The sequence below is a fragment of the Xiphias gladius genome, chromosome 18 (assembly GCF_016859285.1).
Source record: "Xiphias gladius isolate SHS-SW01 ecotype Sanya breed wild chromosome 18, ASM1685928v1, whole genome shotgun sequence".
Classification (NCBI taxonomy): Eukaryota; Metazoa; Chordata; class Actinopteri; order Istiophoriformes; family Xiphiidae; genus Xiphias; species Xiphias gladius.
Genome location: NC_053417.1, coordinates 14,713,364 through 14,729,409, shown reverse-complemented (window position 1 = coordinate 14,729,409; position 16,046 = coordinate 14,713,364). Strand labels below are relative to the sequence as shown.

Below are 16,046 nucleotides of genomic sequence, written 5' to 3'. Positions count from 1 at the left end.
ATGATATGGGTTTGTTGCTCTGAGTGTTAGAGTTTGACAAAATTAAAAGTTTGCATTGGTGTGTGTGTATGTATGTGTATGCAGTTAGTTGCACTAGCTAAAAAGCCAGGATCGCAGCAGGACAAATTATAAATTTTCTTAAAACAGAAAAATTGAATCACAATGTGTGTAAAAGCAGTTTTAGGACTGAACAAAAGAAAAACAGGGGAAGAAAGGGAGTAAATGTGTATCTTTGTAAGTTTGAGTTTGTGGGGGGTTTGTCTGTACTAAACCTAGCACAGCGCTGTTGTGGTCGTCTCCAGGAGTCCAGCTGAGGGTGACTGCACGATGCTTAGGATCAGTGATCTGGAGGAGGACAGGAGGGTCTGGACGATCTGTGGGGGACAACAATAATATCATTACCACAACAACCTGCACACTGCTTGTCTACACATCACTAGTTTAAACAAAAAGGTCTCTCAAATTTTGAAAAACAAAAAAACAAACATTTAAAAAGACACTTGCTGGTTTTTGATCATTCATTATATGATCAGTGATCTTACCACATAAAGTGAGGGTGCCACTGGCTTCAGCCATGTCCAGCTTAGTGATGACCTGACAGGTGTACACACCCTCATCATCTGGTTCCACATTAGCTATTATTAGGTCTGGTCCTTCAAATGTATATCTGTGAAAATAAATCCATCATTGTTATCCTCATCTTCATTGTCCTTTTAATTAAGATCAACTCCCTCCAGTAATTTTTTATCATCTTTCCCCTGTTCCTCATCATCTCATCCTATTCCCTCTCATTTTTGTTACTATAGAAATATATTTATTGTTTTTTATGTAACTGGGACAATACAGATAAAAACTCATACATGTTGAGAAGAAATTTAATTTCTAGAGGTTGTCCAGTTTGCTCCTGGTTAGGCAATACAATTCAGTGTACAACAACTACAGTAAAAAACACATAGATACTACAAAAAATGGATGAAATAATCATCCTCTCAGTAATTTCTAAGATTATCCTCATTATTGTCAGTTCTTCAATTTAAAGAATCTAGTTTTACTTTTCGTCACTGTGGGACTCAAACAGCTTCTGATTGTTCTTTCTCCACTGAATGAGTGGAGAGCCGAGTTTGGGGTCAACTAGGGCCAGACAGGTGAAGATTGCTGTGTTTCTAGGTTGCACCTTCAGAGCCTGAGGTGGCGACAGGATCACTGTCCTGTCTGGAGGAGAAAGCAAGGAGACAAATGATACTGAGGAAAGCTTCATAACGTACAAATAACATCAGTTGTTAAGGGTGTGTGTGTGTGTGTGTGTGTGTGTATGTGCGTATGTGTGTGTGTTTGTGTTTGTGTGTGTGTGTGTGTGTGTGTGTGTGTGTGTGTGTGTGTGTGTGTGTGTGTGTGTGTGTGTGTGTGCTTGTGTTTATATATGTGTGTATGCATGTGTGCCTCTCACTCACTGAGCACTTCAAGATCTGCACTGATTGAAAAGTTGGTGTTCTGGACAGAGCAGGTGTACAAGCCCTCATCTTCATGGGTGACATTAGAAATCTCAAGACCCCCATTGGTGAGTGGGTTAACTCTGGGATCTGCCATAAGTGAGGAGGCGCTGCCACTCTCCCTGATGAAGACATAGACACACACACACACACACACACACACACACACACACACACACACACACACACACACACACACACACACACAGATCAGAAACTTGACGAGTAGAGCAAAAAATAAACCTTTTCAGCTACTGCAGTGGCTGATGAATTCACCAGTTTAATTTAAACTTTTATCCAAAAGAACAAAGCCTGGTTGGACATCTGCCACAATGACAAAATTCACGGTCACAGCTCAGATGTAACAGTATTTGGCTGTTAATTTATGCATATGAAGAACTGCCTACGCAATATCACATCTGGGAAATGTATTAATATGAAAATCTGCCAAACAACAGACTAGAACACAATATAATACAAAGCAATAGTCATCCTCACCATATGACTTTAGGTTTAGGAGAACCAAAGGTCTCACACTCCAGTAAGGCCTTCTGGCCCTCTGTAAATGTGTATGTAGTCCTGTCCTCAGTAAGGATCTGTGGAGGCAGCTCTGAAACAACATACAAAGAGAAATGAGACACACACACAGACGCACACATACAAAACAGTTCAATAAGAGACGTACAATACAAACACCCACCAATGACATAAACGTTGGTGTTGGTGAGGATGGTTCCATGCGTGTTGGAGGCCCGACACTGGTATATGGCAGTGTCTCCAAAGTTGACATCATTTATGATTAGAGATCCACTTGTTGTCACGATGCGTCTAAAGTCCTCATCGGTTGCTGTTAAAAAGTACACATTGTCAGCACGTGCGCAGTGCCCAAGGTTGACTGTTGAGGTATGTGTGGGCAGGTGGGTGTTTGTACTGACCTGAGAGAGGAATCCCATTGATGGTCCAGCTGATGGTAGGAGAGGGGATGCCATCTGCCTGGCAGTCTAGTTTGACAGTCTCACCTGGTGCATACAACTGACTGACTGGCTCCTTAGTCCAGTAGGGAGCAGCTTCAAGGCACAGAATATATTAATTACATATGGGACAAACAAAACATTCTTTAGTTAAATAGACCAAAAATTTACACAAGACAGTATTCTTTGAAACTGATGGGCTGAGATTGATGGGTTAAACCCTACAAGGTGTCAAAGTCTCAAAAATGAAGCAACTGATTACAAAACTCTCGTTCATGGTTCATAAAGATGCACTTTTGAAATTTGAAACAGCCAACTTCGAAATAGCTAATGGAAAAAATAATCATATTCTGTATGTGTATATGACATACCTTCCACAATCACAGTGTAAGTGTGTGTGATCTTTCCTTGGGAGTTGTTAGCTCTACACTGGTACTCGCCCCCGTCACTCTCGGAGATATTAGTGAAGCGTAGGCGGCGGTCGGACATATCTTTCGTAGTTCGAGTTTTGGACAGCTCGCCATCTTTCCTCAGCCACAACACGTCAGGAGTTGGACTGAAGAGGAAGAGAGAGGGGAAGAAGAGATTTAGCGAGAATGAGAAAAATGAGGAGGAAAAGATGCAACAGAGGAATGAAGACCTGTAAAAGAGAGGAGAAACAGCAGAGTGTGATGGTCGTTGAAAGTGAGAGGAAGTGGACATAAAATGAAGAAGGCAGGGAGAGAAAGAAAGAGGCCTGTAAGGAGAAGAGGAGAAGAGGAGAACTACATGAAAAAGAGAGGGCAGCATGAATCAGAGTTGGCAGGATACAGAAAAAGATACATAATGAAGAGAGTGTTGGGAGGTAGGTTGAGGGGAGCGCTGGATGAAAGGCAGGTGAGTTTGATTAAAAGAAGTGACCTACGTTTTCTGATTGATGGGAGCAGAAACACATACATATGCACACACAGACACTCACAGGCCTTGGACGATGCACTCAAGCTCCACGGTCTGGCCCCTGAGGGCGTGGTAGGTGCTGTGACTTCCAGTAGGTCTCATCATCTGGGGACGCTTGTTACGTACTACTGAGTTGGCTGGAGAAAGAGTGGTGGAAACACAAAGAGGGCGAGAAAGATTCATACATATGTATCGGCAATTTTCAGATTGCTGCCCTGCTGACACAGCAGCCACTCTGGTACATGCATACACACACAGATGCAGGGTGTGGAGTCATGGAGAGAAGACTTTACAGCCTTTCTACAGACTTCACCTTTCTAACAACACATCATCATACAGATTTTCTACATACTCACAGAGGTCTCATGTTAACATGTGCTCATGTTTCTGACCTCTACTTTGGCCACAGATGCTGGCAGCTGCATCTCAGTGTGAGCTGCACCTCATTACCACTGGGTTGAGGTGGTGATGGGCCTCCTGCCGGCTCTAGGACTGTCTACTGGATACGATCATTGCTTTGGTCAGCAAAACGTGCCACCACATGGGGGTGAGTTGACTTTGGTTCAATTACAGGGCCTCAGTGGTTCTCAACAAATAGTCATGCTGACTATTTATCATGCTATGTGTGCCAATTTGATATACAGGCCTTCACAGTATTTTACTACAACTGCTGTACAAACTGGCAGCATGGCTCTAGGTATGGCAATGTTTGTCGGTCAGTCGGTTGCTCTATCCATGTGTTTGGTTCAGACTGAAATTCTCAACATTTGTTGGCTGGATTGCCATGGAATGTGGTATAGATTTCTCTAGGTCCCTGGAAATCTAGTCCTATTGACCGTGGTGATCCTCTGACTGTCCCTGTAGTGCCACCATGAGGTTGACATTTGTGGTTTTGAGAGAAATGTTTAAACAGGACTTTCAAGGACATGAAATTTGGTACATGTTGATATGTTGTTGTATGTGTACAGCCTCACTGAGCTGCTGTAGACTCGTAGTCTCTTTAAACTTTTAATTGAAACTATTTCAAACTGAAAAAATGTCCCTTTAAAAACTGTTGACAAGCGTGTTCTGTCAGCTGTTTCTAGAAAGAGATGTTGCTGCTGAATTTTTAAAATGTCATTTGTCAGTGCTACGAGCAGTACAGATGACACTCCATTCATTTTCATTATACTGAGGTGGCAGCAAAAATCTCAGAGGCAAACCAACACTAGAAGTATGCCAGAAAATATGATCCTTGGAATTTAAATCAATCTACTTTGACAGTATATAAGAATAAATCAAAAGAGTTGGTACTCTCTTGTATATCATTTTACCTATAATCCAATGTTTTCCCATGAGCCTGAAATCTAATTTTATTTTTGGAAAAAGTTCAGACACCTGTAAGGTCTTGTTTCTTACATGGTAGTAACATTACTGAGAGCCAGTTTGACCTAGAATTCCTACAACCTCCTCCATCATAAGTTACTGGTTTAAATTTTGAATGAAGGTATTCTTAGCCTAAAGATGCATTTCAGGAACCCAGTTCAGTTCAGGTTAGATCAGTTCAGTCAAAGTCAGTTGGAGCTTAGTTGATCCAGAGCAAAACTCACAGGGGGTGACGGTCAGAGTGATGGGTTCCTTTGCAAGAATGGTGCGTGTTGCCAGGTACTGGACATTGCAGGTGTAGTCATCCCTGCTGTCCTCGATTGTCAAATGGGCAAAGTATAGGTTGCCATCCTTCCCCACCATCACTCGCTGACTGAGCTGGATATGTGTTAGGCCTGAAGAGAGAGGGTACGGGAAAGTGTTAAATAGAAAGACAGGGAAAATGATGACAGGTAAACACAACCAAAAATGAGAAACAAGGGAGAGATTCAGAGGAGTTCAATTTTATGGAATAAAATAGTGAGAAGAAATGGTAGAGGGCGAAATAGACATATAATAGGATGAGAGAAATAGAAAAATGATGATTAAGAGACGTCAGTGAACAAGGGTAAGAAAAGATCCTGCTCAGCCTTCAAAAGGTGCTGAACATATTTTTAAAAAAAACCCAGGGATAGAAAATGCACAAAAGAATATTCTGAAAGAGAAACATTTAGATAATATTGTCAACAAAAGGATGGACAGAGATGGAAAGGTAAATGACTTACTCCAGTCCATCCAGTGAATGATAGGCTCCATAGAGCTCTGTGGGGGGTTACACTTCAGAACAATACTGCTTCCCTGTTCAGACTTCACATTAACCTTTTTTTCTTTCTGCTGGGTTGGGGGAACTAAAGGGAGGCAAGCAAGGAAAAAATACACACCCGTTAGTCTGTGTAGATACGAACAAGGTGATGTACACAAACACCTGTACACACATTTACTGTGTTATGTAGAGACTTCCTGAGGCAATCCACACCACAGGTCAACTTAAACATGCAATAAAGTGGATAAAGACTATTATTTATAAATTTCCATTTGAGGAACTTTAAGGATTTGAGGAAAAGCATCTTCAGAGAAGGCGCCAGGCTGTCTTTTGTCATGCAGGAGTAGAGTGACGTGATTTGTGAGTGATACATGCCCCCCCCCCCCCGTGCCCATTGTTGATAACCCCGCAGGAGCTACTGAAGAGTGTTTCACATGACATCAACTCGAGCGTTTCTGGGGAAACCGTTGTCAGGGAAACTGTGAAGGAAGGAGGTCGCCCAGGAGAGAGCCAGTCTCACACAGGTGGATGGTTACACAGAGGTGCTCTTCACTTTTGCTAAGGGGGCCATATGTGTGCATGTGTATGTGTGCTTGTGTTAACCTGAGTATATGCTGATTATCATGTTATTGCATGTGATTATGTTCTGGGTGGCGGTACTCAGAGGTCTCAGTGTGAGCCTCCATCTGCTAACAAATGAGCTCTCTATAAAGCAGGGCAAGGAAAAGGTTTATAAGCTGGCTCCACTCACAGCTTTGTAAATCGCTCTGTTATTGCTGATAAAACCGACAACACACAGCTCGCCTCTAATCTGGACCTTGAAGGCATTTACAGGGGCGCTAACACTGAAACTCCTCTAATGTGATGCTGTTCTTTTGAAAACATATCAGTGGATGTTTGATTTGTTTGATATTCTTTGAAAGGGTGGGATTCCTTTCTCAAGGCTAAAGGTAAACGATTAGAAATCAGCAAATACTCACTGAGCATCGCTGAATTCAGATATTGAAATTATCAACCATCAAACTGAATGATTCTCTCAATAACTGGTCATCGATTGCTTTAGGAATAATTAGTTATCAGCATGCTGTTACCATCAGTGCTGAGTATGGCCTCATTAGATACGGCAGTCCCCAGCTCGTTGGATGCGTAGCAGACATATTTGCCTTGGTACTGCTTCAGGGTGTCCATAGTATTACTGAGTGTGTAGAATACATATGAGCCGGTGTGCTCTGAAACCTTCAGCTCTGGGTCACTGCCTGGGTTAAACTCCTCTCCATCCTTTGTCCATCGGAAACTTGAGCAAAGAAAAAAGTTCAGTCAAATATCAAAGGTGAAAAAAATAGTTTCCATGCCTTTAAAAGCAGTTCTTAACACAAAAAATGTCTTCACATGTCATTCAATTCGAGGACACAAATGAATTGCTGCAAAATTTACGTGCAATGCCCCAGTGGGACTCATAAGCTTGTGCTGTTTAACTGTAATATTCATCTCTTCCTAGGCAATTGGAGCAGTTTTCCACTTCAGAGCAGCTAAGACACTCTGAAAAGATTGCTCGAGGGCTTAATGACATTTATCCCTTGTTGAAATGAGAGCTTTGACTGGAAGAAGCTGTACTATCATGTAATACTAATATGTAGATGTCAACCGAACAAGGAGAGGGAAGGTCACTGTTCTCAGATGTCTAAAATGATAACCAATGGCTAGGCTCCTCCATGACTAATACAACATCTTCAGACTTAGACAAACCATGTTTTAACTGTTTGCATGGATGCGTGTGTGCTGACTAACATGGGCGCAGGGTTGCCGGAGGCTTCACAGCTCATGACGAGGTCTTCAACACTAAAGACAGTGACAGACTCTGGCTGCGTGGTGATCACGGGAGGCCTCTTGACTGCAAGGACAAAATACACACAGTGTTTTCACAATAACATCAAGCAGACATGCATGCACTCTAACACACCTACATGATTTACATAGGTAGAGAGACATGCACACACACGACCTGCTTACTTTAAAAACTCCCGCTATGACATACACACATATACTTTATGGCCCTATTGTATCACACACATCCCTATAGCTGCTGGTAATGGCCAAGCAAACAACACAGAACAACTAGAGACACGATTCATTTTCATAGTTCAAAAGCTGCCGATAAGTATATATTCAGTTAAAATCACTTAAAAAGACTCCCCAGAGAAAAATATGAAATGTAGGCTGAGGAAAAGAGTGAGAGTAAGAGAGGAGGCAGAGAAAAATGGGTTGAGATGAGAGAAAATTGATACAGCATATGTAAGAGGGAGAGCTCATGTAAAAGATATATGGCACACTACTCCCTGTGAGACTGAGAGACAGGGAAAAGGAGGGAAGGAGTCTCTGGGGAAATGAAGCAGGGATTTTGGGGGAAAAGTAATGACCACCAGAAGAGGTTTATCTTTCTATGTCACCGCTGTCTATAACAGCCATAAAGCAATGCCTCGATAACAGACTCATAAAAACCAGCATGCTGGAATGTGGTTTGAATACTGTATCGAACCAGCATGTTTGATTCTTCCACAGGCTTTATGGCCCATGTCGTATTTTTATGTTCTGCTTTTCAATACTTTTAGACAGAAATTTAAATCTTTTTCTCCACATAGCCTCAGTAACTATACACATAGGCTGTTTGCAGTAGCACAAAGGTCACAGCTTCATATTTGTTGAAAGAGTTTTTAATTAGACTCTAAAGGAAATAGACAGATATAGATAAATTTACCTTATGTAGGTAAATAGGTAAAAGGGGGGGGCTGTGGTAGATGAGAAGAAGGCTGACAGCTGAGTGGACAGCGGAGAAGGGTGGAAGCGCAGCAAAATAGAAAGCACATACAGAACAACGGAGCATGGGGAGACAGAGATAGAGGGAAAAAAACAAACAAGATTCAGAAAGAGACAGATAGGGAGAGTGAGGGAATTTAATGAAAGAATTCCCACTGATAGAGGAACTAAGCCTATTTCTTCAGCTTATCAAATTGAAGATTGGTCTGTGGGCACTGCTCTATTATTGGCCGAGGAGGAGGAGAGGAGCCAGTGCTTTGTGCTTTAACTCCTCTTTATTTTCCTGTGTCTTTGATCTGACAGCCCTGCTGCCTCTTTACAGACACACACTTCCTCTTCCCTGCTCCTGCAGGGATCTCACCTAGTGGGAGCCAATGACGCTAAACACTCACCCGCATACAGAAAAAGACACACAGAAACAGGTGCCTGATTACAATACAACACACATCTTCATATACAATCACACATGCACAATAAAACACACCCTCTGACTCAGATGCATAAATACAGACAAGCATAACACCGCAAATGCACACTAATGCCAGATTCATCACAGTGCAAAATGAGTTTTACTGTGTGCTGGATGGAAAATAACCTCTCCGGCATAATGAAGGTGTTTACACTAAGCTTTGCCAGCACTTGCATCAAGACAGACCGACGTCAATAAAGTTAAAAGCACTTACGATCACTTATGTGGTCTGTTTGTCCACAGTGGCCAGAGAAAAGGCAATGAGGGAAAAAATATTTTAGTTACAGCACACAAGAGGGGGAAAGAAATTTTTAGATAGATAGATAGATAGATAGATAAGATAGATAGATAATCTTTCTCTGATAAGTGAACAACAATTATGATACATGGACGATAAAGCAGTGTAATGTCTCCTGTAATGAAGCACAGCTTTTAACCCCAGCTTCCTTGACACAGATTCTAACACATCTCCTTTATTGATCCTGGTCCAGGCCTCACTGACTCTCATTGACATGGCAGAGGCTCGCTAATTGAAAGGCAGGGGACACCTTGACCTTTTACATCTTTGACCTGCTCATGCTTCCACCTCCTCATCATCCTCCCTTCATCCTCCTCGGCCCACTCACCTCCGCGTCACCTCGTCCCCTCGGGAATTAGATTGGGAGATTTACTGCATTTCATCAACATTTACAGGATATGTTTGAGTGTGTGTGTGTGTGTCTGTGTGTTTCAGCTTGTGTGTACATGCATGTGTACTTTTGAAATCACACACTTTTGAAATCTGTGAGGGTGGTGAAGGACTGTGACTCATTGCAAGCAGTCTTAGATAAAGAGTGAACAACAAAAGCAGCGGTGGAACCATATTCTCTCTCTCTCCATCGGAGCTCTGTGGGCAGACCAGCAGCAGCGGAGGAGATGAAGATCAATTTCCCTGCAGGGCCACAAGCTCAGCTGTATTGCTAATGCACACATATTGCATCGAGGAGGAGGAAGAAATGTGAGCAAGCGAGGAAAACCTTTGCTGGATTTTTGTTGTATTCCTCAGTTGTTGATTAAATTACTCCCCAATCAGATTCTGGTTTGCACCAAGGAAACCAGATCAATAGTGGGACTAATCAATGCAGTATGAGGGTATCAATTACAGACTAATTAGACACACCAAAGGCACAGATGAGTACTAACCAAAGAAGCCTCAAACAGTGTAGTATTTCAAGCATAAAGCGCAATCCAACCCTGAATATTGAGGTTACTGAAAGAAAAACATGTTCATTCTGCTCATTTGCAGTAATTAATCATGATGAAAGAGCATTATTAGAGTGCTTTGATGAATCAACAATGTAATTACACAACAAATAGATCTTTGAACCTCATGGAAGCATTCCTCTACCATCATTATGAACGGTACAATATGAATCAGTACTCACAGTTGGAGGGTATGTGTATGGCTGCTTGGCTGGGCTGGGCAGCAAGGAGGAGGAGGAGGAGGGGGAGGAGGCGGGAGGAGCACTGCCCCCTACTGCCAACCTGCTGTCGCTGCGTGTGAGGCATTGCTCACTGTCCCATCAAACTCCCACCTGCTCAGACACACGTACAGTAAAATTCACACAGAGGGCAACCTCACACACACTCGTGCTGAGCAAGTGTGAGGTTATGTTTCACTTTCAGGGGGCCTCAGCTTTTGCCTCGTATGTCTTTGGTCCCTCTTGTCTTCTCTCCTTTTATTTATTAGGTCCACTCCCTCCTGCCGGTCTCCTCTCTGAAAGATAAAGGGGAGGGGGGGGGTGTAACGGAGAGAGGGAGGGGCAGAGAGGGGCCATGTGTCAGAATGGTGGAAAAATTACCCTGCACCATGTGGTCAGCCCTATAGACAGACTGAGACATGGATTTAACACACCAATCAAAAGTCAACAATACACATCCCAACAAAAACACCAACAACGCCTATCACTGAACCTGTTCCTGAAAAAAAAAAAAAAAAACTCCATTTGGTTAATTACATGAGCAGTGGCCCATATGGAAGGGCCACAACAAGAAGCTGAACAGAGCCTCCCAGAACCCAGATGGGCTGTGGACAGATAAATACAGATTGATGAAGTATCAAATCAGATAAGACGCAAGACAGACAAACAAATAGCTGATAATTAAGTTGACTGTTCAGGGCACGGAACAGTTCGTAATGTATTTGGGTGATAGTACTGTGATAAGTATGCGATAAAGATGCTATCAGTCATGGCGAGTGAGGGAAACCACCCCTGCTAGGAGTCTATCCGTTCTCCATCTGTACTCTTGGAGTCAGTCCTTGCCAGAACATGCAGGCTGTCCTCCCCCACGGCACCATGTGAGGCAGCCCACTGACTGTTTACACTACTCAGTATCACACAAAAAGAACTGTTATAGCGCACCATGATTAAGACGTTCATGTGAGACAAAAGAAAATGACGAAAATAGAGAGAGCATGCTTATTTGGCAGCTCTGCAGTAATGGCAGACTGATTGAAAGAGTTCTGGCTCTGCACACTGCTGTTTGTTTACAATGCCAAAATGGAGAGGTGGGTGACCTTGGAGAGTGTAAAAAGGTCAGAGAAGAGAGGAATTGAAGATGATGGGGAAGAGTGGAGGGAATGAAAAGGATGGAGAGTGGTGGTTATCATTTATTTTATCTAAATGGTAATGGCTGGCTAGTTAATTACTTTTGATATTTCATATGTGAATCTTTGGAGAATGTATTGAACAATATCTTAGAACGAGACACAGGAATGTGGGATTTACATTCATCGAAAGAGCCAGATTACATTAAATTAAAGACCAAACAAGAGCTAAACTCTTAATAAGGCAGTTTAAACTAACAGCAATAGGATTAAATGAGCCATTACACTAACTTGCTTGCCTTGCCAGAAGAATGGCACAACAAGCACACTGAGAGGGAGGGGAGGGAGGGATGAAGTGGGTGGAGGACTTCTGGGGAAAATGAAAAGTGGAAAAATGGGTTTGAGGAGGAGACCAGAGGTGAGGGAGAGGGGGAGGTAAGCAAGAGGAGAGGCAGAGTTAAAGCGGAAGAGTGGGAGGTGATGGGAGGGGAGAGATGTGGAAGGAGGGGAAGAGGAGGAGGGATGACAAAGGGTGACAGCTGTGATGCTAATCCTATCCATCCACTTGCACGCATACACACACATGCAAGCTCTTCCAATCTGTGTGCATTAATTGTTCACTTTCTTCTTGGTCCTTTACTTCTGCACCTTCTTTCCCTGCCCCTGTATCAGACTGAATCTGCTTTTGTTGTTGTTCTCTGGAGACAGGGGCCCAATTACAGTGATCTGGTGTTAAACCAGCCTCTCCAAAATGCCATTTGAGTCAGATGAATGAAGCAGGGGTAGTCAGGGTAGTAGTACTGGTGTTAATGTGATCTAAGGTGGGAGCTTGTCTATCAGTGCCCCTTCCAAAGAGACAGTGAAGGAGAGCTGAGTGGAGCGAAACAGGACGCTGATTAACTATCTAGTGGGCCGTAGCTTGTCATGCCGCCAATCACAATTCACCAAGAGACTGTGCTGCCTGTGCACAAGCTGGCACATACACACACAATGCAAGGACAGACACTGGTGGGGACACATACAAAGAAGCTTGTAATGCATGCATGGACAGACAGTAAAGAAGGCGGGCAGACAGACACACACCTCCAGTGGTCTGGTAGAAGAGATCAGACAGATAAAAAGGCATGGTCCAGTGGGCTCCAGTCAGGAGGTAGACTGTGCCACAGAATATTCCTGTCATGTTGAGTAGGAGCAGTAAAGGGGAACACTATAATGGGTTGGCAGGCGTGTGAAGGAGAGACTGAGTGAGGGAGAGGCTGAGACAGACAGACAGACAGAGGGAGACCGTCATGGAAGGTTGCCATGTAACAAGGCCAACCCAGCCACCCAAACATGCTGATAGCACAGACTGATGTGGCCTCAGACACACTGACACAAATGCACACACACATACACATGGACACACGTCCGTGCGGTGTTCACGGCATGGGGCCTTGTGGCCGCTCCATTATCACAGGGGTGAGAGACAACGACATTGAAGCAGATGCCTGATTTCACTTCTTCAGAGTGTCCACTGTGCAGCTGTCAGTGATTCAATCCCAGCCCTGTTACCTGCTTCATTGGATAGGGTCAGAGGTCAGCCCTGGGATGGCGGCTTGCAGCTGGGCTGAGATGACCCGTCACTGTGTTTCTGAGTGCTTTTAAAAACTATTATCACCACTGGGATGTCAACGGGTGCCATCAGAAGTCGTTCAGATCACAGGGAGATTGTAGAGCGTGCAGCACTGTGTTGAGATTTGAGGGCGTGGTCGTTTCTTTTTTCCGCAAGAAAGCCTGACTGCAGAAAATCAGCCACCAACAGGCAATGTATCAAACAGGCCAAATCAAGTCAATTTTGCAACTCTTCAATTATTCATGGCTTCCTGCTTTGAGGCATTTTACTTACAAAAACACAAATAATCCAAACATTGTGTTTATGCAGTTAGTGTTGCTATCATTAGTTGAGTTTAATTGCTGTACTACCATTGTGTTTGTGTAGACATCTTGTCATCCATTAGTCTGAAAATTGCACCCTTCCGTCCCCTGCAAAATGTAGTCATTAGCATTAAGTAGACATGTTGGGCGTTGCCAAGGACTTCCAATGCTGAATAAGGCTCTCTTATCTGTATGTGTGTGTGTGTGTGTGTGTGTGTGTGTGTGTGTGTGTGTGTGTGTGTGTGTGTGTGTGTGTGTCAGTGTGTTGGGGGGGGGCAAAACAAGCAAAATCACACCTCTTTTACTGTTTGCTTCATATCCTCATGCATCCATGTGAGGAGCTGCTGTATTGATGAATGAAGCCCGGTATATTTTTTCTCAACACAGTGAGTCACGCAAATATCAATTCTGAAAGCCTCTCTGTGCTTTGATCAGATATGCTGCTCTACTGGATTCGGCTGTGAGGGGTTTGTGCGCGTGTTTGTGCATGTTCAAACATGTGTGCAGGTCTTGCGTCCTGTCATGCCTTTCTTTTAAATATTAACTACCTCCAGCTGTGAAGATGTGTTGGGGGAGAGGATGCGGGATGGAAGGAGGGGGGAGAAAAATAAACGAATACATGCCCCCCTTTGCCCCTCCTCTTCCCCCAGGGGTCTGTCTGGAGAAACATCAGGCTGAAAAGAGGCAGATGGAGGGACAGGGAAAAAATACTCATATCGAAATAAACAGAGTACTCACTAAGACAAATGGACTGATGGAGTTATAGCATTACAGGAGAAGGGCAGTGAGAGATTATAAGGGTCAGCGGATAGTAAAAGTGAGGAGAGGGGGGCTAAGGAACAAGGTGGTACTGGTGGGGGGTAGAGGATCAGGCCCCCCTAAAGAGTGAATTATTCATAGAAATCCCTTCCTGTCGGCACAATTTGCCCTAAATTCACCCAAATTCATAATTCATTTGCACCCCTTGCCATACATTTGGTTTAGTCCCAGACTGATGCTGTCCATCTATACCTGTTGTCTTTGGTGTGGCTGTCTGAATCTCTCCTTCGCACCCTCCCCTCTTCCTCTCTCTGGCAGGGTCATACTTAATGCATGAGCCTGTTGCAGTGAGACAAGTCTCAGACCCACTTTGTCACTACAGCAGAAAAATACCACAAATCATGTGAAATAATACAGGAATAATACTGAAATAATAATGTCTTTCGTCATTCACTGCAGTGAAGATTGCATTCAATACAAGCCTTTCTCAAATTTTCTCAAAGTGTTCCTACTTATGAGCCAAGTCTTATAATAGGAACTGTCCAAGAACGATGAGTGCCCATTTTCCAGTTACCTTTTTATTAGTCTTCTCCGTCCCCTCCCTCAGGCCCCTCGGTAGCTGACACCAAAAGCATTCTTTAACGATCACCTTTCACAATACGTTTCATAGTCTCTTTTCCTCTCCTCTCCTTCTCTTCTTTTCCATATTCAACGCCCTATGTCGATCAAATAAACTGCTGTGGTAGCACTCTGCCTTGGACAATAGGCAGCGCGGCTGATTAATTCAATATTTGAAACTTTAATGGAAAAGGGGCTTTTCAGCATAGTGGGAAACCAATACCTCTCTTATGCCTGTACTCTTTGTTTAAAAGGCTAAGTAACGTGTGTTTCAAGACTGATGATCCGTGGTCAACTCCAAGTGGAAATTTACCAGTGAAAAAAAAGCTGCAGAGCTTATCTGGAATCAGGGTACCCAGACAGCACATTCATCAATACCACTATTAGCATAAGCTCGGCCATTAGATACTTTGCCTTTCCCACTGATGTCCAATGTGCCGATAGAAAGCATGCCAAATTTCCCTCAGTTTCAAACGCCTGCACCTCCTTCGAGAACCCCACCTCACCCCACCCACTCTCGTTTTGTCAAAGGGTAGGGGTTAATATTGAAGTGACACAAAGCTGGAGAAAATAAAGGTTGTCAGAGGAGCCGTGAGGGCAACCGCCCACACTCTCTCTATCCTGGTTGCCATGACAACAGGGTCTCCACGCAGCATCCCCCCTTGTACATACAAATTCAGTTATTCACACACATGGAAACTAACAGGTTTGCAGTATCACTTACATATGCGCACACACGTATGCGTGCTCACTCTTTAGCCGGTGCACAGGCACAGTGACAGGCCATCCCTCAAGCACACACATAGTCACACACATTCATGTGTGAATACAAATACTGGGTGCCACATCTATGCTATTTACACATACTTAAACTGACATGTGGACACACATAAGATATAAGAAACAGCCAGACTTGGCACAAAGTGTTTAAGTTAGTCAAAGATGTATAAGGTTAAATAGTTTACAGACTTATCCAACTGAAAGATAATACACAAAACACAAGTAGGAGATTAGCAAAGTTCAGTCCAATTGTCCGCTCTTACTCTCTCTCTCCTTTGTACACCAATAAACACATGCATTGTCATTCCTCCTACTGCCAAGACTGCAAAAGAAGCTACCTCTGGTGTGATTTATTTATTGATGTTTTTCCCCTTAAGACACAATGGGAATGGTAGAATAAAAGAAGTGGTGAATAATTCAAGGAGAAGGGAGTGGACTCATTAAGACACCCGTGAGGGCCAGAGCAAGAGAAGAGATGTGGATGGAGGGAAGGAGGGACAGAGGAAGGAAAACCGACAAAGAAAAAGAAGGGCAAGACCGG

The 16,046-nt window shown here is 43.5% G+C and overlaps 1 protein-coding gene across 3 annotated transcripts in view; it reads right to left on the bottom strand.

Annotated features, from left to right (window-relative positions):
- The window catches only part of l1cama (L1 cell adhesion molecule, paralog a), a 51,411-nt gene that overhangs the window by 8,356 nt on the left and 27,009 nt on the right, over positions 1-16,046 (bottom strand). For 2 of the 3 annotated variants that reach the window (XM_040153488.1, XM_040153487.1), the window contains 14 exons: positions 10,272-10,603; positions 7,353-7,455; positions 6,656-6,858; positions 5,527-5,649; positions 4,987-5,157; positions 3,420-3,534; positions 2,833-3,017; positions 2,426-2,557; positions 2,191-2,337; positions 1,989-2,100; positions 1,452-1,612; positions 1,053-1,212; positions 543-667; positions 273-374 (listed from right to left, as the gene is read on the bottom strand). In XM_040153488.1, coding sequence (XP_040009422.1) covers positions 273-374; positions 543-667; positions 1,053-1,212; positions 1,452-1,612; positions 1,989-2,100; positions 2,191-2,337; positions 2,426-2,557; positions 2,833-3,017; positions 3,420-3,534; positions 4,987-5,157; positions 5,527-5,649; positions 6,656-6,858; positions 7,353-7,455; positions 10,272-10,395 — 1,963 coding nt within the window. In that variant the 5' untranslated portion in view covers positions 10,396-10,603. Of the gene's footprint in view, positions 1-272; positions 375-542; positions 668-1,052; positions 1,213-1,451; positions 1,613-1,988; positions 2,101-2,190; positions 2,338-2,425; positions 2,558-2,832; positions 3,018-3,419; positions 3,535-4,986; positions 5,158-5,526; positions 5,650-6,655; positions 6,859-7,352; positions 7,456-10,271; positions 10,604-14,359; positions 14,465-16,046 lie in introns of those variants that run through there. The other variant, XM_040153490.1, reaches the window with a different exon arrangement.